Source organism: Equus quagga, chromosome 17 (genome assembly GCF_021613505.1).
Source record: "Equus quagga isolate Etosha38 chromosome 17, UCLA_HA_Equagga_1.0, whole genome shotgun sequence".
NCBI classification, from domain to species: Eukaryota; Metazoa; Chordata; class Mammalia; order Perissodactyla; family Equidae; genus Equus; species Equus quagga.
The window spans coordinates 32,873,652-32,889,184 of record NC_060283.1 but is presented as its reverse complement, the minus strand read 5'-3'; the positions used below and the strand labels follow the sequence as shown (position 1 = coordinate 32,889,184).

General features: G+C 61.0%; 1 protein-coding gene and 1 long non-coding RNA gene across 6 annotated transcripts in view; one reads left to right on the top strand and one right to left on the bottom strand.

Annotated features, from left to right (window-relative positions):
* Window positions 1-15,533, top strand: part of CROCC2 (ciliary rootlet coiled-coil, rootletin family member 2) — a 75,802-nt gene that overhangs the window by 11,481 nt on the left and 48,788 nt on the right. For 3 of the 5 annotated variants that reach the window (XM_046644035.1, XM_046644032.1, XM_046644036.1), the window contains exons 2-11: window positions 1,724-1,874; window positions 2,926-3,074; window positions 5,423-5,529; window positions 6,829-6,994; window positions 11,094-11,197; window positions 11,860-12,087; window positions 13,357-13,453; window positions 13,530-13,619; window positions 13,775-13,981; window positions 14,261-14,472. In XM_046644035.1, coding sequence (XP_046499991.1) covers window positions 1,724-1,874; window positions 2,926-3,074; window positions 5,423-5,529; window positions 6,829-6,994; window positions 11,094-11,197; window positions 11,860-12,087; window positions 13,357-13,453; window positions 13,530-13,619; window positions 13,775-13,981; window positions 14,261-14,472 — 1,511 coding nt within the window. Of the gene's footprint in view, window positions 1-726; window positions 821-1,723; window positions 1,875-2,925; window positions 3,075-5,422; window positions 5,530-6,828; window positions 6,995-11,093; window positions 11,198-11,859; window positions 12,088-13,356; window positions 13,454-13,529; window positions 13,620-13,774; window positions 13,982-14,260; window positions 14,473-15,533 lie in introns of all 5 variants that reach the window. The other 2 variants (XM_046644034.1, XM_046644033.1) reach the window with 2 other exon arrangements.
* Window positions 12,107-14,184, bottom strand: LOC124228958 (uncharacterized). Its single transcript, XR_006885817.1, has 5 exons — window positions 14,062-14,184; window positions 13,393-13,568; window positions 12,944-13,164; window positions 12,581-12,712; window positions 12,107-12,446 (listed from the first exon to the last, which is right to left on the bottom strand). It is a non-coding gene; the product is annotated as an uncharacterized LOC124228958 (long non-coding RNA).

The following is a 15,533-nucleotide window of genomic DNA, read 5'->3' as shown; positions in this document are numbered from 1 at the left end:
TAATTCACTGCTTTTAATCAGATATCCTAAGTGAGGTGGGACGGGTGGGTGATGCGGGGTCGGTGAGCCGAGGAGTCGAAAGAAAGATTTCTTAGACTCTTAAGATCTGGCAGTAGTGCTCTTTTATTTAGAGAATAGTACAGAATAGCATGGGGACAGGACCCATGGGCAGTCAGAGCTGCTGCCGGCGTGTTGCTGCTGCTGCTTCTGCTGCAAACCTGGGTGGAGAGTAAGGCTAAATTTAAGGCATGGGTATGTGAGTTATCTCTTTACAAGACAAAAAAAAAGTTAAAATGGTACCAGTGCCGGAAGGGTCCGGCCATTGGGCGGTCCCACAACTTTTAGATAAGAATCAAACCAGATTGAGTAAATGGCAGAAGTCACCGCTTAAATATTATCCTCAGCTAAAGACAAAAGAGGATTTAGGGGTGGGGGGTCAGTTACATGAGGTTGCCAGACAGTAAACAACTTAAGTTCTTGCCTTCCCCATTAAGAGTTTCCAGAGATAAGGCCATCCCCCCTTCCTCCTGGCGCAGAGAGGGAGGCATGGAGATTTCCTTCACAAATGCAACTGTCTCTGATCAAAGGGCAAGCAAATTCCACTCCTCGGAGCCTGCTTCTCATCTGCAGTTTTAAAATTAACCAGCCTAAAATCCTCATCAGTGGGCAGCTGTGAACTGTCCTTCCCGCTGGTGACCTTGTCTCATCGTGCTGCCTCATGTCCAGAGGTTTCCTGCTCGTTTGGAATGGGCCATCTCAGCGCCCCGCGTTCACAGGCCCCTGAGCATCCTCCCCACAGTCAGCACCACAATTAGACCCAGTAAGAAAGCCCCTGCCCGGACCAGGGCCCTAGAGGGCACCCCCAGGCCTTCCCCCAGCTTTCTCCTCCTTGCAGAGCAGAGAATCCCCAGGGCCAAGGCAGAGAGCCAGCTCAGACCCCAAGATCCCAAGTCCAGTCTCTGCTACCCAGGACCCTGGAATTTCTTGCCCACTTCCAGGCCTGTTCGGACCCCTTCCATTGACAGGTTAGCTCCCTGGACCAGCCAGGAAGAAGGGCTATCCTCACTATCGTCCCCCTGCCCCTCCCTCCGTTCCTGCCCGCCCTCTCCCAGGGCCCACACATGCCCCTCCCGATGGACAGGGTGAAACCTGGCCCAGCTGGCCTGGGTCTAAAGGGAAGTGGGTGGGTTGAGCTTGGTCCTTCTACCTATGTCAGCCCCTCTCCTCACCGGGCTCTGTTCCCACTGGGTGGGGTTCAGGCCCCTCCCCCAGCCCCCACTGAGAAAACTGTGAGACGGCCTGCTCCAGGTGGGTGGGAGGTTAGGGACCCTGTGGGCCAGAAGCAAGGGTGCCTGCCTCTCAGCATCCCCAGAGCGGTGGACCCGGATGGCTCAGCCCAGGCTCGGCAGAGGGGGAGCAGGGCTAAAGGGCAGGACGTGGTGCCCCCATCCGCTGGGTGTTCTGGACAAGCTCTTCTCTACGTTTTCTCATCACTGCTCAGAGTAGGGCTGGGGACGGGCTGGGCGCCACCCCACTTTACAGGTGGAGAAACCGAGGCATGTGCCTTGGGTGACCTCAGCCTCCCCTAGTCCTCTCCAGTGCACTTTGCCACCTTGGGGGAGCCCCATGAGAGCCCCCACCCACTGCAGTAGGCTCGTATGGGGGTGCCTGGCAGCTGTCCAGGGCCTGCCAGCCCAGGTGTCTCTGGGCGGGTGTTTTTCAGAAGCTGGAGGACACCATCCTGAGCCCCTCAGCCAGCAGAGAAGACCGGGCACTCACCATGCGTGGGGAAGGCCGGCAGGCCTCGCCCACCCCCGTACCTGCCCGCATCCGTGAGATCGTGGCCAGCAGCCTGGGCGAGGAGCCACCCCAAGGTGAAGGGGGGTGGGGGGTGGGCGGAGGACACCAGGGGAGCTGCAGAGCAGTCAACTGGAGTCCAGCTTCAGGGAGCCAAGCCCCCCTCACTGTCCCGGGGCCCAGCGGGTCGTCTTCCGTGTGATAGGGCACAGATCCACATCCTCCCACGGGCATTGTATGTCAGTACCCACAGTACCCTGACCACCAGGCACAGGGACTGTCCCCAGCCAGAGCTGCGTTTGTGTTGGTGACACGTTTGTGACCGCCAGTCTTGATTTCATCTGCATTCGTTTTTTCATTAGATGAGGGAAAATCCTAGGCTTGACACGCAGGAAGCTCAGCTGCTGAGCAGCGCTCCCCACAAGAGCTTTGTCCTGGTCCCTCACCCAGCCCCAAGGTCCCTCGCGGTGCCCGCCTAGCTGTTACACTTTCAGGCCAAGGAACTGGCTCCGAGGCCGGGTTCCTGCATGGAGCCGACCAGCCGGTCAGGCCGCTTGGCCTCAGTGTGTGCTTATGACTCCAAGCAAGTCCCACCCCCTTGTGCGTGGGTCCCGGGGACCCGGTTCTGTAATGAGGAGGGTCTGTCCAGCCTCCTAAAGGAACCGGGTAGCTCACTGAGTGTGTATGAAGGAGAAAGAAGCCCCACTGCATGTTTGGAAAGCCCCTTATTACTGGAAGATGAGTCCAGTTACCCTGAACCGACAGTTCTCACTGCTCCACGGGGGGCTGGGGGACACCCAGGGTCCAGACCAGCCCCCACTCTCTGCGTTAATTGGTTTGGGGCTCAGCCTGGGCCTGGGTCTGTATTTGGGTTAAAGATCTTCATAGAAGGCAGGGAGTTGGCAGGAAGCCATCGACAGGAGAGGGAGCGAGGCTCAGAGTGTGACGTCCACCTCCACATTGGGCTCTCCCTGATCAGAGCTGGGATCCTCCCAGAAGATTGTTGCAGACCCAGCATCAGGAGCCCAGAGCCCAGCCCACGGTCCCACCATGGGGACAGGGTGTCATGGCCAAGGTGGGAGTCCCTAAGTCTGGCCACCCAGGTTGACCCCAGTGCTTCGCCTGCAGGGGTGCAGGAGCCGCCGGCCCCCTTGGCCCACGTGCAGGAGGAGAACGAGCTCCTGCAGGAGGAGCTGTCCCGACTGGAGGATCTGCTGGCCCAGGCGGGCGCTGAGCGGGACGAGCTGGCCAGCAGGTACCAGGCGGTGAGCGAGCGGGTAAGTGTGCACAGTAGGCACTTGGCAGGCCACAGGGTGTCAGCCTGGTCTGGGGTGAGGCGGTCACCCATTGGGACTGGCAGACGCACCAATGGGACCATCAGTGAGTCCTAGGATGTGGAATGATGGTGCGTCAGCACATCCAAACCCTGGGCAACAGATGGGGAAACTGAGGCTGGAGGTGGGAAGGTCATAGTAGATAGGTGCCCAGGCCTCCCCGCCCCTCACAGCCCCTCCAGGTCTCAGAGCCCAGCTTCAGCACTGACTTGTGTCCACCTGCTGGGAGCCCTGTGGGGGCAGCCGGGTCAGTCCTGACCCACGAGCCCCAGCGCCTGGCCCAGCATGAGCACGGTGCCAGAACTCAGCCAGCACCTGGAAAGGAGGAGGCAGCGAGCCAGAAGGGAGGGACCCGGTCAGGGTGGTGCTGAGGAATTGGCCCCAAGTCTCAGCAGAGCCCATAGAGAAGTGGCTGTGTCCCCAACCCCCACTCCTTCCTGACAGCGAGACCTCCCAGACCACAGAGGACAGCTATGACCTCGGCCCCTGGGTCCTCCATCCTCAGTCCCCTGGGCAGCCGCGGTGACTTCCAGGGTAACTGACAAGCTGCAGCAAGAGGCCTGTTTGGTGATAAAGCGTGGGGCTCAGGAGGGCCTCTCATTGTATAGATGGGGAAACTGAGGCAGAAAGGTGAAGACACTTGCTAGACCAGAGCCTCTTTCTCGTGTCAGCCACTCCAAGGCATGCTAGCTTCTGAGGGAGGACTGGGGGGCGGGGGAGTGGGCGGCACACGGTGTGGAGTGCTCAGAGCCCCCTCTGGGTCTGGCTCTGTCTTCAGAGCCCCGCCTTGCTCAACATGGCAGGACAGATGACCCCACTTTCCACATGAGGCTCAGAAAGGGCCAGAGTTGTCCAGGGCCACGCTGTCATTACTCGGGCTGAGACCTGAACCAGGTCTGGCCCTTCCTCCAGTGTGACCTGTGACCAATGCTAAACACCCAAGAGCCCCCAGCTGGCCTCATCTTCTCTAAGGTCCTGAGAGCTTCCAAGGATAGGTGGCACCCCACAGAGGTGCCCTCTGCCCTGACCCCCTCACTATGAACGTCTCATCATCGCCCACACCCCACATGAGCCCCTTGAGGCAGGTCAGCGAGATGAGGGTCTCCCTCATCCCGACTATGGGGGCTGGAGCACATCGGTGAGCTCGCCTGCCCTCCCTGGGCCTCTGTGGCCGCCGGCCTGGCTGTGGGGGTGGGGATCTTCCTAGCACAGGGTGGAGAGATGTTGGGAAGGGTCCCGGGGGAATAGAAGCCACAGAAATCCTGTGGAAGGATTAGTAAGCCTCGTGAGTCAGATCTGGACTTGCGGACCTGGCAGCTCAGTGCACGCGCCGGGCTCCTGCTGGCGTCTCAGCACCCCCTGTGCAGGTGCCAGAAGGGGCTGGGCCTCCTCTGGCCGCCAAGTCCCCCCAAGCTGCTAGGCAGGGTGGCCAGCGTGACTGCTTCGTGGGCATCTTCCATTCCGGGTAGCACTCCCAACCCCCACCCAAGCCCCCTGATCCAGCTGGGCCCTTCACCCCTCCTCTCTCATCCTGCTGGCAGCTGAGGAGGAGCCACTCACCTCCCCACACACACGGCCTGGTCATGCCACAGGTTGGCCTCCAGGCTCTCCTGACCTTCCCGCATCTCAACCCACGACCAGCCTGCTCTCTGGGCCTGAGTCCTGCTCCCCAGACACCCCAGAGCCTGTGCTCTGGGTCAGCACATCTGGGCAGGGCCCCCCTCCCCCCGCTCCTTCTTTTCCCCTTGGAGCCCCAGGGTCCCCATCTGCTCAGGCTCCAGCAGGGAGCAGGAAGGACGCAGGCTTGGGGGGCAGACCTGGCCCAGCTTGGATGGCTCCCCTCCCTGCCAGGCCGGCTGAGGGGCTGCAGGCCCCGGGTCACTGTGGGTGTGGGCCCTGTCCCCCTGGGAGCAGACAGGTATGAGCACGGGCAGGAGGAGCAGCAGGAGAGGGCGGCCCCCATGCTTGCTCACTCTCATGGGAGATGACCCCAGGCCTGCTCCGCAACTCGGACGTCCTGCCCTTGTGTGGCCCAGTCAGACCCCGGAGGCCCCCTCCTCAGCCAGCCGAGGGCACTGGACACAGGGGCAGGATGTGGATGGCCGCCTGTCTGACCCATCATGTGAAGGGGCCTGAGCTTCACCAGACCCAGCCTGACCACAGCCGACCCCAGCCCCAGCTGGAGGCCCCAGGGGAGCCCTCTCTCCCGCCCCAGGAGGGCTTGGTGCCAAAGCTGCCCAGCCCGGCGGGCTCCGGAGCAGCCGGCCAGGTGGGCTAATGCTCCTCTCCAGCTGCAGGCCCGGCTGCAGACCACGGAGGCTCGGCTGCGGAGGTCGGAGCTGGAGCACAGCGTAGACCTGGAGGAGGCCCTCGGCCGTCTGGAAGCCGCCGAGCAGAGGTGAGGCCTGGCGGGCTCAGCAGTCAGGGCTGCAGGGAGCTCGGCCATCACCCCACGAGGTGGGACTGCACATTGGGGCTGTTGGCCATCCTCTTCCCAAAGTGACTCTAAGTTACATTTACCTGTAGGAATCTGGGGACAGGTTTTGTGCAGTAGGGGAAGGGGGCACGTGGCAGGGGGAGAGGGGTGCAGGTTCCACAGGCAGTGAGGGTCTCCCTGGCCTTGCTCTCCTGGATGTGCCCCCCCCATGCCCAACACCTGCTGAGGCTGGTACCCTGGCCGGTCCTGCAGGTGAGTCGCCCGAGCTGACCACGGCCCTGGTGGCCCAGCCAGTTCTGGGGTGCCCGTGGGTGCCCTCCTCACTCCCACTCTTCTTCAGCCCCACCCTGACTCCCAGGCCCCTTTGGCTTCGAGCCACTCTGATCTCATGGTCAGGGGCTCATTTGTTCGCCGTCGGTAAGCGTGTGATGCACCCTGGCCCCCAGAGGCAGCCCCAGCACCCCCAAGTCCCAGGATGCAGCCCCAGGGAGGGAAGGGCTTCTCTCCACGCTTCTTGCAGGGAGGGGCTGAACCCCCAAGCCTGGCTTCACCTCCAGACCTGGGGGAGGTTACACTGTTTGTGGAAAGCTTCCCTTGCTTGGTTCACCTTTGGGGACTCTGGAAAAGGAGGAAAAGGGCTGAGAAATGTTTTGAAAACCAGTTTTGAGGGGGGAAAAGAACCCAAGTGGAGGCCGATGCCCAAGGAGGAAAGAGGAGCAGAGAAAGTCCTGCTGTGGCCTCACAGCCAGTCTGGAAGGTGCTGGCTCTGGGAGGGTGGGTCCACCCAGCCTGGCGAGTTTGGGGTCCCCACCTGCAGCCACATGCAGACCTGCCTTTGGTGGAGAAAGGCCCCCATGGTCACAGGGGGGCTGCCCCCTCCAGGGGGCATGCCAGACTCCATCTCCCCACCACCCTGCCCCGCTGCAGGGACAGTGCCTCCCCCCAGCCCTGGTACCCTCAGCCGGTGCTCCCAAGCCCTGCCCTTCTTGCTTGTCTTGGGGTGCACCTTCACACCCTGGGACTGAGCAGCCGGCCACAGCTGTGGGGGCAGAGCCAGGTGGAGCACGCAGAGGGGGAAGCTTTGGGGGACCATTGGGGCCCCATCGCAGGTGATCAGTGGTGCACAGGGGTAGGGCGGGGGCGGTGCACTTGAGTTGGGGTTGCCTGGGCCCAGGAGGTCTGGGGCCTGGGTCTCTGAACACCTCTTTAAGGAGAGGCCACCCATCCACGGCCACACCACTGTGTTTTCTGCCCATCCAGGAGCACCGGCCTCTCCCAGGTGAACGCCCTTCTGCGGGAACAGCTGGAGCACTTGAAGAAGGCCAATGACACACTGGCCGAGGAGCTGGCCAGGACGACAGGCAGCGTGCTCCACCTGCGGGGTGAGCTGGAGCTGAGGGAGGCGCAACGATGGACCGAGAGAGAGGTGCTCCCCTCCTTTTGCTCATTAGTGGGGACGTCTGTTTTGGTGCCTGTGGCTGGGGGACGGGGGGACAGCAGGGACCAGGAGAAAGTGAGTGGCTTCAGCTGTGGTTCCTCCTGTGGCAAAGCCACTGGCCTCCTGCCACACCATATCCCCTGCTCAGCAGTCTGTGGAATGGGAGACACTAGGGTGGGGTGACCCCCCCTTGAGAGATGGAGGGCACGACCCTGAGGCCAGACTTGGTAAGTAGAATGAGGTCACAGGGTGGGTGCTGGCTCAGCGCGGCCCACCTTGCTCTTGAGTGAGAAGGAGGTCCCCACAGGCCTGCCTCCTGGCCACAGAGGGGTCAGGGCTCAGCGCTCCAGCCTCAGTCCTGTGGGAGGGAGGTATCCAGGCGTTGGTGCCTCTGCTGCCGTCTCTCACGGATGGGGTCCCCTGAAAGAGGTGTGGCCTGGGTGAGGCAGCTCTCTGAGCTGAGGCAGTCCCTGAAGGGGCTGAAGGTGTCCCCGTGACCCTCTCCGTGTCCACCAAAGGCACCATTGGCAGGATTTCTCCCCACACCGCCTGGAGAATGGCTGCCTCCAGGTGGAAGCAGAAGCTCGAGGTGGTCCCCATGTGCCTGGGCCTCAGGCTGGCCCCACAGATGTCCTTCAGACAAGCCCACCTCTGAGGGGCCTCCCTACACTGGCCACACAGGATGAGGTAGAGAGGGCAGCCGTGTGGGCCCCCACAGGCCCTCAGGGCAAAGCTGTCATGCTAGAGAACTTGACCCCACTTCCCTGAGCTCTTCCAGAGCTGTCCTTCCCATCAGAAGATGTATGGATGCTCTTGGTGCCACCACCGCCCTGCACAGGGAGAGCAGGGCACCAGACAAGTCGATTAAGGCATACGAGAGGGAGTGTGCTGCCCTTACACAGTGTCACCCAGAGAGCCATGTCATCATCACAGGGGCTCACTAATGGCAGGGCCTCCACCATAAGGTCGGGGAGATATTTAGACAGATCGCGCCCCACGCCCTGCCTGGTCCACGTCTTCCCACGGCTGGGCTTGTGACACCATGGGAAACAAATGCCCTGGAGGGCACGTGCCCAGAATTCAGTTTGGCACTGGTTTATCAAGGGTCTTGAGATCCCCCTCCTGCTTGAAAACCGTTCTCACTGGTTGTAGGTGTTTCCTCTCAGCCTTTAAAGATACCCTTTCTCTGTCTTCTGGCTCCATCGTTTCTGCTGAGAAGTCAGCTTCCAGGGCCTTTGATGCTGACTGACTCCTCGTAAAGGTAATCTGTCTGCCCGCCCTGGTGCTTCACCATTTCTGCTTTGACTTTGGTGTTCTGTGATGTGTCTGTGCGGAGGTTTCCTTTTGTCCATGCTGCGTAGGATTCATCAGGATTTCGTGTCCTTCATTGTTTTTGGAAAGTAGCCACTATCTCTTGGAACATCACCTACGCTTGCTCTCTCTCCTCCCCGTGCATGTTAGCTGTTCTATGCTCTCTCCCATGCTTCTCAGTCTCGCATATTTTCTTTCTTTTTATCGCTCTGGTCTATATTCTAGGTGATTTCTTCAAATCTACCTTCCAGATATTGTGTTTTTCATCTTTAAGAATTCTAATTGGTACCTCTCCAAATATCTTACTCCTAACTCCTATTTTCAAGCCTCTCGTTTATGTTGAATCATAGTTTTGTGTTGTTGTGTTTCTTTTTTTGTTGAGGAAGATTTGCCCTGAGCTAACATCTGTGCCAGTCTTCCTCTATTTTGTATGTGGGTCACCGTCACAGCATGGCCGCCAACAAGTGGTGTAGGTCCATGCCCAGGAATCGAACCTGGGCCACTGAAGCAGAGCGCACCAAACTTAACCACAACGCCGCAGGGCTGGCCCCTAAAACACAGTTATTTTATGGTCTGTGTCTGTTGTTCTAACATCTGAAGTTCTTCAAGGCCTGATGCTGTTGTTTCTGCTGGCTCTTGACCGTGGTGCTTTGTTTCCTTGCGTCTTTGGTGATTTTTTTATTTTTTCACCCAAGAACTGCGTATTTTCCTTGGAATTTTGTGAAAATTCTTTGAAACGTGGAATGGATGTGGTATTCTCCAGAGAGGATTTTCATTTGCTTCTGACAGGTGCCTAGGGGCTCTGACAGACCCCGGGGCCACGTTGAAATAAATTTTCAGCCTGAGTTTTTTTGAAACACCCAGATGACATGAATGCAGGCTGAAAATTGCATAAAGCCTAACTTGTGGTTCCAAATCCACAGGGAAGATTTTTCTTCCTTCCTGTCTTAGTCCTTCTGGGCCGCCATGACATAGACTTGGGCGCCTATAGACAACAGACATTTATTTCTGACAGTTCTGGAGGCTGGAAATCCGAGACCATGGTGCCAGGTGGTTCAGTGTCTGGTGAGAGCCGGCTGCCTGGATCACAGACAGCTCCTTCTCGCTGTGTCTTCACACGATGGAAGGGGCTAGGGAGCTCTCTGGGGTTTATAAGGACACTAGCCCCGTTCCTAAGGGCTCCATCCTCATGGCCTAGTCACCTCCCAAAGGCCCTGGACCTCCTAATACTGTCACAGTGGGGATTAGGGTTCAACATAGGGCTTTTTGGGGGACACAAACGTTCCACCCATTGCATCTCCTTACAGTGTCATGCAGGCAGGGGTGTGTGTGTGCACACGCACACACGTTCTAATTCACTCACTTCTAGCACGCCTCACTTAGAGTGCAGCTTTGGGGTGCCACTTCTGTGTGTGAGCAGACACTCCCTTTGGGTGGCTCCTGGGCTATTCTCTCTGTCCTCTGAGCCCCTTGTGGTCAAGGAAATGTGGTCGAGTTGCTCAGTTAGGCAAGAGGTTGCCTGCGTTCCTCCTGAGTCCCTGACTTCACGGGTTCCTAGCCTGTGTGTTCTTACCACGTCGGCCAGCCCAGCCCTGCGTCCAGGAAGCTGAGAAGTCTGGATTCTAACGTGTTTAACTGCATCTATTGGGCAGGCTCGTCCCAGCTCTGCCACTCGTGTAAGCAGGAAGAGCCTCCAGGCCCTGCTCCTGGACGATCCCAGTCTGGGTGGGGAGGGGTGCAGCTAACGCAGGTGTACCGAGGGCTCTGGCGCCAGGCACAAAGCGGCCTGCCCTGCAGGTGCCCAGCTGAGGTAGTGGCTCAAGCGGGGCCTCGGATGTGTGCCCAGGGGAGGGGATCAGCAAAGGCTTCATGAGGGAAGAGGTGGGTGTGTGGGTCTTGAGGGACAGGCAGACCGTGAATGCGCTCTGTCTGAAAGCAACATTGAAGGGCATCAGGCGGGGCTGGAACAAACGGGAGGGGCAGGGGGCACACGGAAAGCACTGGGCATGTCGCTGAGCCCTCCAGAAGTCCCTGAGGTCAGACTTCAGGGCACAGCCGAGCAGGGACTGGGGAGGTGATGTAGAGACTCTGACCTTTTGGGTGTCAGCTTAGTTCCCTGCAAGCCTGGCACCAGTGACCACACATGGCTCCATCCCATTGCTGCCCCCACCTCTCTACTCCACACCCCCAGCTGCAGACACAGTCCTGCAGTGGGCCCCACCCCACCATTAGCACCCTAATTCGCTCTGCCTTGCCTCAGGGGCGGCTCACCACCCTGCCCTGTGAACCGGAGCTAGAGCGTAGAGGTTTCTGTGTCCTCCACACCTTCAAGGGCGAGGCCCCACCTCTGACATCTTAGGAGCCCACTGACAGCAAGAGCTGCTCTCTCGGTGCTGGAGAAGGAGGAAAGGCCCCTCCTCCACCCTCCCCGCCCCCCTGCACTGGAGGGGCCACAGCTCCATGCTGCAGAAGGGCCTCACGCCCCAGCAGGGAGACCCGGCTAAGTGGGTTCTTCTTCTGAGCAGGAGCTGGGTGTGGTCACCTCCCCGGGTCGTCTGGGGTGGGGTGGGGGTGATGGAAGCACTGCCCCCCTGGGGGGCATTTGCATTATTCTGGAAGATGAGCTCGTGGGACGGGGGCTGCAGGAGCCGGGAGACAACGCAGCGTCCACTCCTGGCCCCTTGGAGCCCGCACAGTGTGGTGTCTGGAAGAGGGAGTTGTGGGGAGAGTGAACGGGGTCGCAGGCCTGAAGTGGACGTGAGCCTCTTGCTCTCAGACCCAGCGTACACGCTCAGGGGAGCCCCGGGACTTCCTCCTCATGTGGAGACAGGTCACAGCGCTCCGTGCACACCTGGCTGAGCTGCGTGCAGCCACTGAGAGGTGAGTGCCAGCCGCCCCGCCTACCGAGAGCTGGGCGCAGGCCCCATCAGGTGGCGGAGAAGGAGTGTCTGAGGGATGGGCCCAGGCACTGGGCCCTCCAGGATGGGTGCAGCACTTCTGGCTCACAAGCCCCTTACCAGCCCTGTCTGCTGGTTGGCCCCGTGGGAGTGGTGGAGAGGGCGGGAGAGGTGGGCAGTGGGGAAAGGGACAAATGGATAGAACGAAGTAGGCAGGGATGCAGGGAGCGATGGGAGGAGGGCAGGCCAGTTACGGGGACACTACCGGAGGCGAGGAACGGCATGGATGAAGCTTCTGAGTCCCTCTGGTCCCTGCCAGACACCTCCCACGGGTCTGTCCTGGGGTCACCCCTATTTTCACACAAGGAAACTGAGGCTCAGAGGGTCAAGGTCCTGATCGAGGACATCCTGTCCTGTCCAACCTGGTACGGCCCCAGCTCCCCTCTCCCTGGCTATGACGTGGGGACAATTGATGCCACGTGGTGGGGGCTTCTCCTGAGGATAGCAGGGGAGGGGGTCTGCTGTGGGCGGAGAGCAGGCTGATGTGACCAGACCCTGCCTCTCCCAGCCCAGCTTGAGCCTCCTGGGCCCAGAGCCCACAGAGGGTCCTGAGGCTCAGCTGGGGGTGCCGCCCTTGTCTCCCAGGGGTCTCGCTGACATGCGAGCGGACACAGCCAGGACGGCCCGTCGCCTGCACAGGGCCTGTCTGAACCTGGACTCCCACCTGCGGCTGTCAGCCAGCCGTGCAGCTGACGCCCTGGAGCAACGGGCCCTGCAGGGCACACGGCTGGAGCAGCAGCTTCGGGACAAGGTGCGGGAGATGCTGCAGCTTCAGGGCCGCTGGGACACGGAGAAGGTGGCGCTCCAGGCCAGGTGGGTGCCAGGGTCGGCAGGTCCGCCAGGGTGGAGGTCAGAGGGGAAGGGGCACCCCCTGTCTGCTGAGCAGTGGCCAATTCCAAGATGCGCCCATCACTCACATGCAGTTTTGTGTCCTGATTTTCACCCCAAATTCTGACTCCCTCGACGCTGCACACAGTTCATAATCCCTGTCCCGGCAGCTGCTCAACATGGGCCTGGATCTCCTTGGCCAATCCCTGGAGGCCACATTAGGTCCCCTGACTCTGAGGCTTTAGTGAGCGTCGCAGTGGGCCCAACTGGGCTGGTTCTGCGTGGCCGGTTCCCACAGTGGCGTCTTCAGCACTGAGATCACAAGTGTCCTTCCAGGGCGGGCGCTTGTAAGGAGGAAACCATTTAAGAAGCTGAGGCAGGCAGAGGGGCCAGGCCGCCCTGGTAGGAATGAGACCAGGGCCCCATCTGGGATCCATGAGATGCAGAGTAAGCATGGAAGGTTCTGGACACAACCCACCTCTGGGCTCGGAAGGAACTTCAGCAGGAAATGGGGAGACGGCTGCCCGGTGAAGGGCTCACCTGCCACCACGGGGTGCGACTCCACAGAACTTGGGGGTCCGGGACTCCTTGGCCACAAACACCTGCCAAGCTGACAAGTCGAGCCCACCCTGCCCTCAGGGGGTCAGCTGAGTGGAACACACCCCAGCCCAGCCCCAAAACAGCACCCGAGTGGTGCCCAGGGTTGCTCCTTGGCTCAGTGCAGCCTGCAGGGGCAGCCCCCTGGGGTCTGGGACCATGGGAAGGGAGAGCCGGGGGCCACAGGGGGAGCCAGGGGTCTTTGAGAAGAAGGTGGGAAATGAGGGACAATATCATCGCTCACTGTTAGATTTATGGTGACAGGGGTGTTCCAAGCAGAGGGAGCAGCCAGGGCAAAGGCCTGGAGGTGAGCATTGCCTCTGCCATGCCACAAGGACAGGGCAGGACCTTGAGAAGCCGCTGGACGGGAGGCTGGAGAGCTGAGTCACGGCCAGGGTGGGGGCCTTGAATGCTGAACTCAGAGTCTGCACTTTACTCCCAAGACAGCAGGAGCTATTGAAGGCTCTAGAGCAGGAGAGAGGCATCTGATCAGACCAGGGACTAAGGCTGGCTCAGACAGAGGGGGCCAACATCAGGGGGCAGGCCACACAACTGGAGACGTCTGACAGAGCTGCGGCGTCTCTGGGCCACCCATGCTCTGTGCTCTGTTCTCTGCCCTGATGACCCCATCCCCCCCACCCCTCGACTTTTCTCCAGACTCTCAGAGCAGATGCTGCTGGTAGAGAAGCTCACAGAACAAAACTCGAAGAAGGAGAGAACCATCTCTTCCCTCAAAATGGACGTTCAGAAACTGGTGTGTGGGGCTGGGAGGCAGCGGCCCTGCAGGGGGGTGTCTGTCCGCCTCGCTGAGGGGTCTGCCCTGGCCGCAGGAGTCCCGGCGCCGCGGAGGCCGGCTGGCAGCGGACGACCTGAGGGACCAAGTGGAGTCGCTGCAGCACGTTTTGGACAGCATCACTGAGGTGCAGGCCCATCGCGGGTCCTTCCCTCGGCAGAGCCGCCGATGGGCTGCAGGGTCCCCATGATTCTAGCTGACTCATGAGATAATCTGACAGGTCCCCATTTGGCCATGGCCCTGAGCTGTCTCCCCCCATCCCTTCCTCTCTGCACCCTGAAGGTGGCCCAGGCAGACTCGGGGTGCCTGGAGCTGGTGTGGAGCAGCAGCGTGGAAGGCGAGGAGGCGCAGGACCGACTGAGGAGCCCCCCACGCACTGCGTCCCCCCACCGGGGCGTGTCGCCACCACGGACCCGCTCCCCGGCTGCCTCGGACCCTGCACTGAGGGCCGTGCAGGCAGCCATTCAGAGGTGGAGGCTGAAGGAGCAGGTGGGCAGCCACAGCCCGTGGGGGCAGCAGAGGCAAAGCTGTCTCCTGGTCCCCACCAGGGGCAACGCCGTGAAACCCACCAGGCTGAAAGGTGCCGTTACAGGGCCTGCCTGTGTCTCGCCAAGGTGGGCTGACCGCAGGGTCTCCACGGGGCCTGCCCTGAGCCCCACAGCCCTAGGGAGGGGGCTCTGGTCTAAGTGCATCCTTTCTGGGAGAGTCTGTGGTCAGAGGCCTGCGCAGGCTGGAGACGGCTCACGCCACATCCTCACGCCCGGGCAGGAGCTGCGCCTGCAGCTGGAGTCCTCCCAGGCGGTGGCGGCCGGGCTCCGGGAGCAGCTGTCGGAGAGCCAGCAGGAGCTGCGGGCCTCGCGGAGGCTTTTGCAGGAGCGGGCGCAGGAGCAGGCGCGGGAGTATGAGGACCTCCTGGGCAAGCTGGAGGCGCAGAGCCGGGAGGCACAGCACTGCAGGGCCACCAGCGAGCTCCTGGGAAGGTGAGGGAGGGCTGGGCTGGGCAGTCCCAGCCTGGGCGTGCTTCCTCCCTATAGCCTTCTATCGGGAGGGAGAGGGCCAGCTCCCAGAAAGAAACCTCCACCAGCAAGGCCTCCTCCCCTTGTCCCACTCCGTCACTAAGCGGGCCCCCTTTCCCCTCATCTGGGCCCATCTGGGCTGTGTCTGCCCGGAACTCACCTTCTGAAAGCCCAGCTGGGCACATGCTGGCCCCCTCGGCCTGCACCCCACGCTCTCCTCCGGGGAGCAGTCTGTGCTCTCTCCCACCTCCTGCCTGACTCCCAGGGCTCCTCCCCGGGTCTTACCCATCCTTCAGACATGGCCCATAAAACCCCAATTCCATTCCCTCCCCATCCATTGGAGTGCCCCATGTGCCTTCTTGGTGTGTCCTGTGGAACCGGTGGGTGGCCTCTCGTGCAGTTCGCCATGAGGCTCTCTGGATGCTTCTGTGCACGTCTTACCGCCCTGGGGTTGGTAGGGGTCGGGGGTGTGGGATGAGAATCCCCCGGGACTTATAGTCCTGAGTGAGCGGCTCGGCGGGGCTTCCCAAATCCACACACTGCTGAGCCGGGACGTGGGGAGCGGGCAGAGTGTGATCGGGTGTGGGCGGGGGCTCAGGAAGGCTTCCTGCAGTAGTGGGCAGAGGAACAGATGCACCACCTCCCGTGCTTCCCCTCGCTCACCCCTGGGGGTCGGGCCTGCAGCCCCCTTCAGGGGTCGCTCCTTCTCTCTGGGCGGCCTGATGGTGAGCTCAGGGCTGGGACAGGAGGTCCAAGGAAACATTGGCCCCAATCCTGCCTTGAGATGTGCATGGGGAGGTGCAGAGAGATGCGAGCTGATGGGCTCAGCCTGGCACAGGGGCCTGGGAGTGGAGAAGCCGGGAGGGCCCCTGGAGGACAGAAGCCTGCAAGGGAGATGTGTGCAGGGCGAGGCAGGTAGGGGCCACACCACCACAACAAGAAGCAGAGGGCGGTGAGGGCCACGGGGGAGCTGTTAGCAGGGGCACTGTCTTCAAACCCACCGCTGGAAGGGCTTGTCTGGCTGC